This window comes from Python bivittatus, unplaced genomic scaffold (assembly GCF_059951505.1).
Source record: "Python bivittatus isolate LINGU-HERP-01145 unplaced genomic scaffold, Pbiv_v1 ctg000980_np1212, whole genome shotgun sequence".
Lineage (NCBI taxonomy): Eukaryota > Metazoa > Chordata > Lepidosauria > Squamata > Pythonidae > Python > Python bivittatus.
The window spans coordinates 44,822,449-44,834,036 of record NW_028277125.1 but is presented as its reverse complement, the minus strand read 5'-3'; the positions used below and the strand labels follow the sequence as shown (position 1 = coordinate 44,834,036).

Here is an 11,588-nt window from a genome sequence, read left to right as displayed (position 1 = left end):
ATAAAGAATTACGATGCCAGGAGGACAATGGTGTTACCTTCTGACAGGACTCAATGAATTCATCAATAGTCACTACACCATCTCTGTTCCGATCCATTTTCTGAAATGGAAATGAAAATTGAAGAAGAAGCAAAGTAATTTCCTAGGAGGATCTTCAGATGCAGAGAAACACCCTATAATATCTAAACTCAACACAGATCTCCAGCCCAAAGGCAACTGGTCTGGTGACATGTCTGTGGTTTAAAAAGCACCACCAGTAGAAAATGGCTCTATATCTCCTTAATGCTATTTTGAAAATATTTAAGGAGACAGAAATATTCAAGTTGTAAAGAAATTCATAACATAATTATAGGAATTATATTATAGGCAGGGCCTACATTGAAGGAACCAAAAGTAAAAGGAAATTTGAGGAGGAAGATGAAGGCTTTGTCCTTCCAAAAGTGGACCAAAATAATTCATACTCTTGGCCATGAAAAGGTTTTCACAGGTGAAGTGTGGGATACTGACATGGAAATATCCTGATACTAGCTTACCTGGAAAAAATTTTCCACATGCTCCTGGGGTGCCTCTTCTCTCATAGCTGGATAAGTGTACTTGCCCATCATGTCATAAATGGATTTCATTATATCCAACATTTCCTGAAAGTCAAAATGCAAAAAGAATTATTAGCCAATTTGGGCCAGAGAATTGTGACTGAAGAAAATTCAGCAAAGTTCATCATCTTCTGGCCCTACTGACTTCTACTGTCTGTACCTCTTTGGTGATACAGCCATCTTTGTTCAGATCATAGAGATTGAAGGCCCAACTGAGCCGATCATCTATAGTACCACGGAGAATAATGGACAAGCCAGCCACAAAGTCCTGCAGGAGAGACAAGGAAGTGAAGAAAGGATGAAATACAGCCGAAGCACTACTGCAGTTGTGATATAAGACCTGGCTTTCCCCCCAAGCACCAGGATAGGGTGAGATGGACGAGAGGATTTAACGATGGACATGTGGAAGCTTAACTTTGGTGCCAGGTTTTTAATGTTTGAGGTTTTAATAGATATATGTATGTATTACGTTGTTTTATTGCTGATGTTTTAATTGTTGGTTGGGATCCACCCAGAGTTCAATATAAGATGGGCAGCTATATAAATGTTTTAAATAAATAAATAATAAAATATATGCTGCAGGAATGTAGGGTAGATCCAGTGGCTACAAACTGCTAGATTCTATTCATGGCTTCCTTAGAGGAGAACATTCTGGTGAAGATAAAATTGCTCAATATTCAGTAGTTTAATACTTATAAAACAGGTACGGGCAATTATATTCAACATCTTCTCTAATTAGAATTGTTGGAAATCCGTGACACAATTTCTTGTCCTATTTTTGTATTGTCAGTGGTAAACATCCCTTTTCAAATATGTGTTCTGTCATGTGTTAAACCCTGAGGCACAGAAATACAGATTTTGTTAGTACCAGCAGGTGGCCTCAATGATTAGTTGAATGACAAGGTTCAAAAGTACAGAAGTACTTATTCCTTTAAAAGTTTTTCTAACTGTAGATATGGTATTTATTTGAACACATAACATTCCTGGAGGCCAAAGTAACTTCCATCAGCAGTTGGTGTAAAATCCTATTGCAGCCCATCTTTATGGAGTGAGGTTAGAGGAGGTTATTGCTTTCTTGCAAATTTGTGTTGTTTGTGCTTCAATTTGTCTATAAGAGCCCTGGCTATAACTGCTAAGAGAAATGACATTTCCTCAATAATATTAGTTACTCTGCAGAAGGCATTTATCCTTAGGCATCATTTCTACCTGCCCCATCAGATCTGGCAGAAGAGACATGCTATGAGTCCTGTCAATTAAGGGGTGCCATCTTGCAGGCCCCAGGAAAAGAACCTTGTCTATTATGACACTTCTCCTTTGAAACATCATTCCCCTAGATAACAGATTGGCCCCAACCCTGCTGGATTTTCTCAAGGACCTGTTGTGTTCCCAGGCATGGGGGTCATATTGTCAGAGCCTGTAAGATGGTTATTTTAACGGCTGTTTGACTGGTTTTTATCTTGACAGTTAGGTATTTTATTTTTTTGTTGTGGCTTTTGTTTTTAACTGCTGTTTGCTGCCCAAAGTCACTATGGTATCATTATGTATGATAAATAAATACATAATTAACAAGAGTAGGTAGAGTTGCTTTTATTCAGTAGTTTGCCCAGAGAACTTTGTGTTATAGGGACTCACATATAAATAAATATGTGGAATCTTACCTCAAAACTGACAGAGCCATCATGGTCAGTATCAAATGCGTTGAAAAGAAAAGTTGCATATGTACTAGAATCTAAAAAGAGATACATCAAACCAAGTAAGAGGAAGTATCATATATGCATATTTTAGCTGATTTTATCAAATTACTTGGCTGTCAGGAAAGAAGTAGAGAAAATAGCTAAGTTACAACTTTTTTGAAGTTGTCGATGTTATAACATGATGGTCTCTCACTCTTAGATGCAAAAGCTATACTAATTTCAACATTTATCCCCCACCTTTGTATATGCAAAGGAGTGTACTAATACAAATGCATATCAAATTAATAACAATTCTAACAATAATTCTAGCAATAATTAGTGAGCAGTAGTAAAACAGCACTATTAAAACTCTATCAGCAACCAATGCACCATCCTGTTATTTCACTTTCTGTGAAAGTAATTGAGAGAGCCATGCAATATAGTGTACTATCTTTTACATGTCAGAGGGGAAGTAAACAAAAAAGTACAAAGGCCACAACTAGAGGTCTCCCAATGCAGTGGCTGAAAGTTCCACCGCTATTCTGGTTATGCTGGTGGTACTCCATTAGAATTGAGAACACAGTATTCTAAGACTAATTGGAACACCTTAAATCCCTCATTTTCTAAATATGGATCAATGGTTATGCCAGCCTAGAACTGGCATAATAAATTCCCTTTATTAAGGGAAAGTTAAAGGAAAAGGGAATAAAGCCTCTAGCTATGGCAAGCCTTCAGGGTTCGGGGATAGTATAGCAAGCACCACTTTTACAGAATTGTTCTGTAAAACATAATCACGAAGTTTGGTTTCAAAACAAAGCCTAGGGCTGCCCTTGAAGACCATCCAGAAGTTGTGATTGGTCCAGAATGGGGTGTTATGGGTAGTTATGGGTGCACTACTACTTCATGAGCTAGATTGGCTCCCAATAGGCTTCTGGATGCCATTCAGGGTGCTGTTTATCACCTATAAAGCCCTACATGGGCCCCATTAGGTAGACCAGACTAATGTTAGCCCTATTAGGTAGACCAGACCAGGCAATCAGCTCTACATAAAGGTTAAAACTACTTTTATTAGACTGAGTATAATAACAGAATCTTGCAAGTCTGATTGTATTGTACCTTAACCTCCTTCTTATAGTTCAGTAAATTAGGGAGATGTCTGAGTTGCTTCAAGATGTTATCTAAACATTCTGGACTTAAATGGTTCAGCACGTTTTGCCTAGGTAATGGTTCCTTCATATCTCTGTTAAGGTCATCTTTCTTACTCTCTGCACAGGACCAGGTTATTTGCAGGACTACCTGCCTTTGACCATTTCTGCCCATCCCATCCACTCTCACAGGATAGGCAAGCTCCAGATCCTCTCCATGAGGCAATGTCATCTGGATCTAGGAATTGTGCCTATTCTGTGGCAATGTCTACCCTTTGAAATTATCCCTCCCTCTGAGATTAGGATGGCCCAAACACTGTTAGCCTTCTGGAAAGCTTTAAAACCTGGTTTCAGTCCCAGGTATTGGGCCAGGATGATTGATGAGCTTGTCTTCTGGAGATGGAGTGTGTGTTTGGTTGCCCCTAACTCAGTGCTACATTATGGATAACATACTATTCTGTATGGTTTCTTACCTGTAATTGTTGTTTGTTTGGTTTATATTTGATAAACACTATCCGAAGACATGATTATATGAGTTGAACAACTATATACACCTTCTAAATAAGTAAAATATCCATTTAACATTAGGCAAAGAAAGTGGTCATATTTAAAAGTGCCACAGTTGTCTGAACAACAGCCAGTATTCCTTTGATGTATGATCCAATGAACAGTGTTCACGTTTTACTTTGTGTTTATCCTGTGAGGGAAGGCAGAGGATTATTCCAGGGATATATGTTTGGCACTGAAGGTAAGGAAACTATAACTAGATGAGAATGTAAAGTCTCTCATGCAAATATCCCCTTTTATTTCCAAAAACAGCCAGGCTACTGTCCTTACCTGGCCTTGCAACATTTCCAAAATATTAGCTCTCCTGATGAAGGACTTACCTCCCTGTGGGAAGAACTGTGAGTAGATTTGCTTGAAGCTCTCTTCATTAACAATCCCACTAGGGCATTCCTAGTGTATAGAAAAGTGTACATTGTTCACTAGTTGGGATAGCTAATCTACAATATCCCAAGTGTGGCATGTAGTGTAATCAGTAAAACCTTTGAGAAGCTGACTTTAGTTTCCCCATCAAACTAATAACAGAAAGAAGAATTTTCACCTTTTGGAGAACTTGGATACTAGTTATCTCCTAGGGTATTGGCAGTGAAAAAATGGGAAGGCCAAACTAATGTCAAAAGGTTTAGCAACCAACCTTAGAATTGGCAATGAAGATACTGAAGTGGATAGCTGCTGTCTCTCAGAATCAACTATTAACAGCAAAGGACCCAACAGTCAAGAAATATGCTGCAGACTAGAATTTGATAGGATAGCAGTGAAGGCTTGAAAAAGAATTTTTTGTTTGTTTTTTGATGCCTTCAAATCAGTATTGACTCCTGGCCACTGCCTGGACAAGTCCCTGCAGTTTTCTTGACAAGATTTCAGAAGTGGTTTGCCATTGCCTGCTTCCTAGGGCTAAAAGAAGATGACTGACCCAAAGTCACGCAGCTGGCTTCATGCCTAAGGTGGGACTAGAACTCACGGTTTGCCGGTTTCTAGCCTGATCCCTTAACCACTATACCAAACTGGTTCTCAAACTTGGTAGGATAGCAATGAAGGCTTGAAAAAGATATTTAGATGCTATGATATATCTGTACCTACAAAAATCAGAATTGTGCAAAGGTTTTCCTTGTGACACTCTATGAAGGCAAAAGTTGGACTTTGAAGAAGTAGGATAGAAAGTATTGATGGTTTTGGTGTTGGAAAAGATTTCTGAGAATACCATGGATAGCCAAGAAAAGAAATGAATAATTGAACAAATCAACTCAGAGTTCTCAAACCAGAATGACCAAGCTCAAATTATGACATGGGCACATTATATAAAGACCTAGTTCTCCTAAGAACTCTATACTGCTAGGAAAAGTATAAGGAAAGAGAAAAAGAGGACAGCTAGCAGCAAGCTGGATGAACCCCATTACAGCAGCAATGGGTACACTGTTAGAAGACCCAAAGGATTAGGTTGGGGAATAAATCATCCTAGAGAAAATCTATCTGTGGGGTCCCTGAAAGTCAACATTGAGTTAATTGCACATAATCAGTCCACCTACCTACCTATCAGGCTAGTGGCTGAAGTTTCAGAGCTATGTTTATGAGTGTTGTATGTATACAGAGAGAGGAAGTGTTTGTTGTATATCTTGAACAGCCAGTTTTGTGTAGTGTTTAAAGGCATCAGACTAGAAACCTGGGGACTGCATCCTAGTCCTGCCTTAGGCACAAAGCCAGCTGGGTGACTCTGGGCCAGTCACTCTCTCTCAGCCCAAGAAAATTGCATGAACTTGTTCAGGCAATCACCAGGAGTCAAGACTGACTCAAAGGCACATATGCATAAAAAACTGTTAAGTACAGAAAATATTGTCACCACCTTTTTTTGTATCTAACAATTTACAATGATACAGATTACCTTTTTTTCATTCAACCTGCTGATAACAAATGATGGGAATCATACTTCTGGGGTATACCAGGATGGGGAAGATTAATATAAGAGAATGTTCTAGTCAAAATATAACCAACATGACAAGAACAAGGAGTATTTGTACAGGATCAAAGGAAGCCATAATGTCTATTATCCAAACTGCAAAAAGGTATCTCTACTATGGAGGAAGAAATTAAGTACTTTGAATTACATGGAACTAAGTGTTTCAAAGGCAAATGGTATAATTGCAGCTCTGTGTGGAAAATGACACAAAGCCACTTCTATAATAATTATCATTCTATGCTGTTTTATAATGTCTTCAAACTAACCAATTTGATGTGTTAAATATATAGCAGGCAGCTATCCTTCTGGGTTTTTTTTCCTTATGCTGTTGTGCATGTGTGGGATTATGTTGATTAAAATCAAGAGGGGAGGTTTATGCCTCCCCCCTCAGCTGCCACTTCCTCTGTAAAATTCACCCATCATGTTCTGAAAAATTCCAAACTAAATTGGCAACAATGGAAGGTGGATTTTTCATCTTGTTTTAAACTGAAGAGAGAACAGGAGATTTTGCAAATAGAAGATTAACCCTTCTCCACCTGCATACCATGATCTTCCTCAGGTCTCCAAATGCTTAATGGGGGATAAAGTAAAATGAAGAGCAGCTGAATGCTGTTTAACCTTCAGAAAGAGGGGGAGATATATTTATCTGGAGTCCTAATAAAGACAGATATCTATATGTGGACATTGGTTCTGAGGAGAAAAAATTGTTTCCAGAATGTGGTCTTAGATTAGATAATATAGATAAAATACCTTATCACAAAAAAGGCTTGCAGAATAATTCAAGTTTTTAGGATGTAGATAAGCAAACTACCAATGGTATAACAACATGAGTATATAGTATACAAATACTTACAGTTCTCTGTCCATGAATTTGGAAACAGTCTCTTTTATTTTCAAAATATGTATATTTTTCATTAAAAAGAGAAGCAACCCAAGAAGGAAAGAGTGAAATCACACAAGAAGGAAATGCCAGCTAGAAAGGGAAGATTCTTTCCAACTCACATTCTTGAAGCCTCGGTATAAGACTTGTAATTCCTTGCGGCTGAACTTGGTTTGCTCCTGTAGTTGTTCCAGACCCTCAGGCCGATGACAAACAGTGGAGAGCTCAAATTCATCCTCTACACTGTCTGCAGGGAGAAAGAAGAACCTCAGAAGTATAGTAAGACAGACCCAACCTCTGTCTCCTCCTCCCTCCCTTCACTGCATCTTCTTTTCTCTTGAAGATACTCAATTTTTTTCCAATCCCCACATTGGCACAAAAAGACTCATTACACTTGGCTAAACATAAGAATAGATGTCCCCTTTTAAGTTCCTAGTAGAAGAGCATATTGCAAATATGTATGTATGCATGCTACAGAACTTTCTGTAGATACAGTCTTAAAATAGTAGCATAGTCAGAAATCCAGAGCTCCAGTGATACATTATAGCCTAGAGGAAATAGAGGAAGAGTAGACCTCTAGTCCATTCATAATAGGTATGTATCAACCAACCTCCCCTACTTGTTGTGTTTAAAAGGGATCAAAATGAGAAAAATAAATTTCAGGCCAGGTATCAGTGGGAATTGAAGACCATGGCTTATCCTATCATCCATGAGCACAAGAAATGAATAATGTATGCTTGCCACTTCCTGTACAATAAGAACTTTAGGGATTTACATTCATTTAGATGAGAAAACACATGAAAAACCTGGAATGTTTTTAGACTACCTAATGCATATGAATCTACAAAGACAGTGGGGGAGAGAGATTCTTATAGTAGGCAGCAAAGCCACAAATATACTTTGGATTCTCAAAGAGCTGTTGCACCTCAAAGATATTCCTACATTAGCCAACTCTGCACTAAAGCCAAACTCTACACTCTCCTGGTGATTTAATGCAAACACAAAACAAAGTGTGTCACCTTGTAAGACAGAGGGTAGAAAGTTTCAGGCATTAAAAACATTCAGTCTTTTTGTTAAATTACTGATAGTTGCAAGGCAAGTAAAACCATAGACTAATTCACAATAGCCAAAAGAATAAATATAAGAGGCACAGCACACAAGCATAACTACACATTTCCCTCCCCACCAGTTTTCTGGACTCAAACCCAAATATGCAAATAGAAATCTGAAGCTGTGGAATTCTAAAGCTTAACCTTTAGCGACTATGCATATTGACATCTGTAAATCACACACAGTTGTAAGATATAGTGTTGACCATCTGTGAGATTCCCAGAGGTATTTGGTCAATCGCAGCATAGAACTTAATAGGCTATTGAGAGTTACAGAAGAACCCTTGCATTCTCAGTTTAAGACAATCTTCAGTACTTTCTGCTCAATCCACAGTATATATGGAAGGGATGTGTGTGAGTGTAGATAGATACATATACAATAAATACATTGCGCATCTCCCTTCCTTGAGACAATACTTTTCCTAGGGGCTAATTTTTTTTAAAAAGTGTTTCAAAATCAAACGAGTAGAGAGAAAAGCAGTGCATTTCTTATCATTTGGACTATTCAAACTTTACACAAATCACCAAAACATCCTGGAAGAGTATGCTGTCTTTGGCAGTAGCATACAACTATTATTACTGGTAATGAGTTGAGCAAACTGCTGACTGTGGACATTAAGAATGTTCTTAACTTGTATCTGGTGTGATGTTAACAATGACACAACAAACTTGTCTACAAAGCTTGGTTTACAGATAGGCAAAGGAAAGGATCCATCTCAGAGCAAGAATTAACCACTATCTTGGGATAAAATCCACCATTTTCATTCCCATAATGGTTCTGCACACTGTAGTAAGAGCTTGCAGAAGGTAACAAAAACCCAGTTTTGCCACAAATCAATGGTGCAGTATAAGTGGCTCCAATCAGAAAATCTGCCTTTGGTATCCATTTTGTATCTTCTTATGTATTACTAACATATAATTCTTATTATACATTTGATCTAAAGTTTGCTTCAAGGAAAGTATCACATAAGGATTTTATATAACTTCTATACAGAGGGAATCCTTTCTCCCCCTTCCTGGATGTTATAATGTCACAGCACAGAAAAAATAAAGAGGCACAAAGTGTCACTTGCTTTCGCTGATTGAGGGGATGGATTTAGGCTGGCGGCAGCAGGGGAGCAGCTTGAGGAACCGCTGCTTCAGGGCTTTTTTAGCATGACCAGATGGATTGCCTGCAAAAAAATGACAATCGCCAACAAGGAATTAACATATCATGGCATCTTTCATCTACCCCAATCATTCCCTAAGTGTCAGTCATAATAGACATGGAATAAATCAGAGTAGACAAACATGCATAGCCTCAGTGCAGCAAAAAAATGAGTCCAACTCAGTAACAGCACAAAACTCCTCTAAAACACAGAATCATTCCTAACAATCAAAATGGTATTTATAGGAAATTGTGCAGTAAAAAGATGAGAAAGAAACAGAACATAGCTGTTTATGGATCCTCTTTTTCCCCAACAACACTTAGAAGTTTAAGTAGTCTCAATTAAATAGTGTCAAATGAACTTGCTGAGCATGCAGTGACATCATGAAAAAACTGCATACCCAGGGACCCAAGTGTAGTACATTCCAACACATTTTGTGGAGTCATGGAATTGACACTTGAAAACATACTGTTGTTCCTGGTTGCACAACTAAAAGATAGTTAGTAAAATCCAATGAATAGCATAGTTGAATCCTGCCACATTCTCAGCTCTGGGTGAAAATCACACAACTGCAAGATCACTTTCTGTTTATTTCTTCCTGTTTGTAGCATTGTACATTAAGGAGGTGCAAAACTGTACCTTTGTGTCCATACAGATGCCTGTCTTAGTTTTAACATGTAATTCTAAATATGAGAAAACCGAAAGGCAGTTAGAAATACATGCATATGGAGCAGGTATGAAAAGATTTAAAACAAAAAATAGAAAACAACTCCATGGTAGTTCATTTGAGCAAAAGCACTGAGAATGCAGCAACTGATCATGCATTTCAAAAGTATAAGTGGTATAGGAAACCACTTATACTATATTTCATTTGTTTTTGCTGTCCTGGCTTTCATTACTTCAGCACCTACTCTCTTGGCACTATTTCAAACCACAAATAATTGCACTTGAAATAATAACTTTAAAAACTAGTCACTCTCTCACATTTTCACACACACGTTTTTGTCTTCATTATGATCTAATGCACATATCAAACCAGTTGATTTCTATCAAGATATTAACTAGAAAGAGATGATTCCTACCCAGAATGGAGTATATACATCATTTCTCACCCTTTTACAACCACAAACCTAGAAAACTTAGCTATGTTTGCAGTAGTTGATGGCCACACAGCTTTATGATCAAATGGCCAAGAAAACAGCCTCTAAATGGGTAATAAATAATAAATCAGCCCAGGAAGCAAATATAGCTTCATCCTGGTCTGCGTGTTCTAGATCGAATGCACTGCATAAGAATCCATCAGTTTCACCTTCCATGGTTAGAGTTCCCATAAATTGCTTAATGATTTCTGTATGTTACGCATGAGGCATGTTAGGTAGACTACTAAGCATGGCTTTGGCTAGCCATGTTTTTTGCTAATGTATCTTTAATTTTCAGAAATGGCTACAAGAATTATATTATTTCTTTGCTATCTTGACTAGAAATCCATCACACTTCTTTATCAGCCCATCCCTGCCCCTAATGCTCCTTGGCCCTTGCTAATTCTGCACTGTAAATATTTCCACCCTCATTTCTCAGCAGTAACCTGAGTAACAGAAACTTCCTGCTTTGGCCTCTTCTTTCATGCCAATTTTTCCCATCTGCGATCCTTTGTTTAGTCTCCTGTGCTGCTTCCTATATGCTAGCTCTGGTGACTGGACTTTTGAATCCTTTTCAGTTTTGATGCGTTACCCTTACATTTAGTGGTGGGTTTATCCCTTTCTGATACATGCTACAAATTCCTGTTATAGGATTGCTTGCTTCATGGCATAAATTTTAAACTCTCAGCTAACCTGAATCCTTTTTTCTCCTTCTTACAAAATAATCATATGAAAAATGTTATCAATGAGATTATACCACAAACTAAAGCTTAAAGCTTAAAGGAAGTCAGGATGCCAAATACAGAATTTACTATGAAACTTCAAAAGGAACCCAGCTACCCTAAGTACCTACTTCCAGGTTCCTAACCTACCACTTTAAATGAATGTAGTGACCCCCCCCCCCCGCCCATGATAACCTGCTTTACAAGACTGATAGAGCTAATGTTGTGTAGTGGTTAAACTAGGACCAGGAAGACCCAGATTCAAGTCTATCCTTAGCTATGGAAACCCACAGGCTGATTTTCAGCCAGTCCTCCTCTCTTTGCCTAAGCTACAGTACCTGAAATGCTGATGTGGGAATAAAATGAAGGGAAATACCCAGGTAAGCTGCCTTAAGGTCTTGGGGGAAAGATGGGATATAAATCTAACTTATTAATAATATACTGCCTACTAAACAGTTCTTACACCCCCAGTGAGGTCAGCCACTAAAAATCCAATTTACCCCAGAAAATTCAAAGAATGTTCAAAGAATAGAGTGAATTAAACTTATTTTAATATTTTTCATATTAAAGTCAACTTCAGAAAACTAACAGTTCACTTAATAAGCCTCTGTTAAGGTGTTCAGCACTCCAAATGAATATATAGGTGTATTTGTTGCAAGGA

At 38.0% G+C, this 11,588-nt stretch overlaps 1 protein-coding gene across 2 annotated transcripts in view; it reads right to left on the bottom strand.

Moving 5' to 3' along the window:
* The window catches only part of KCNIP2 (potassium voltage-gated channel interacting protein 2), a 124,788-nt gene that overhangs the window by 2,374 nt on the left and 110,826 nt on the right, over positions 1 to 11,588 (bottom strand). The window contains exons 2-8 of one of the 2 annotated variants that reach the window (XM_088132511.1): positions 8,988 to 9,090; positions 6,932 to 7,106; positions 4,299 to 4,368; positions 2,252 to 2,322; positions 754 to 861; positions 534 to 638; positions 38 to 100 (exon numbers count right to left, since the gene is read on the bottom strand). In XM_088132511.1, the coding sequence (XP_087988637.1) occupies positions 38 to 100; positions 534 to 638; positions 754 to 861; positions 2,252 to 2,322; positions 4,299 to 4,368; positions 6,932 to 7,106; positions 8,988 to 9,090 (695 nt within the window). The remainder of the gene's footprint in view (positions 1 to 37; positions 101 to 533; positions 639 to 753; positions 862 to 2,251; positions 2,323 to 4,298; positions 4,369 to 6,931; positions 7,107 to 8,987; positions 9,091 to 11,588) is intronic. The other variant, XM_025165245.2, reaches the window with a different exon arrangement.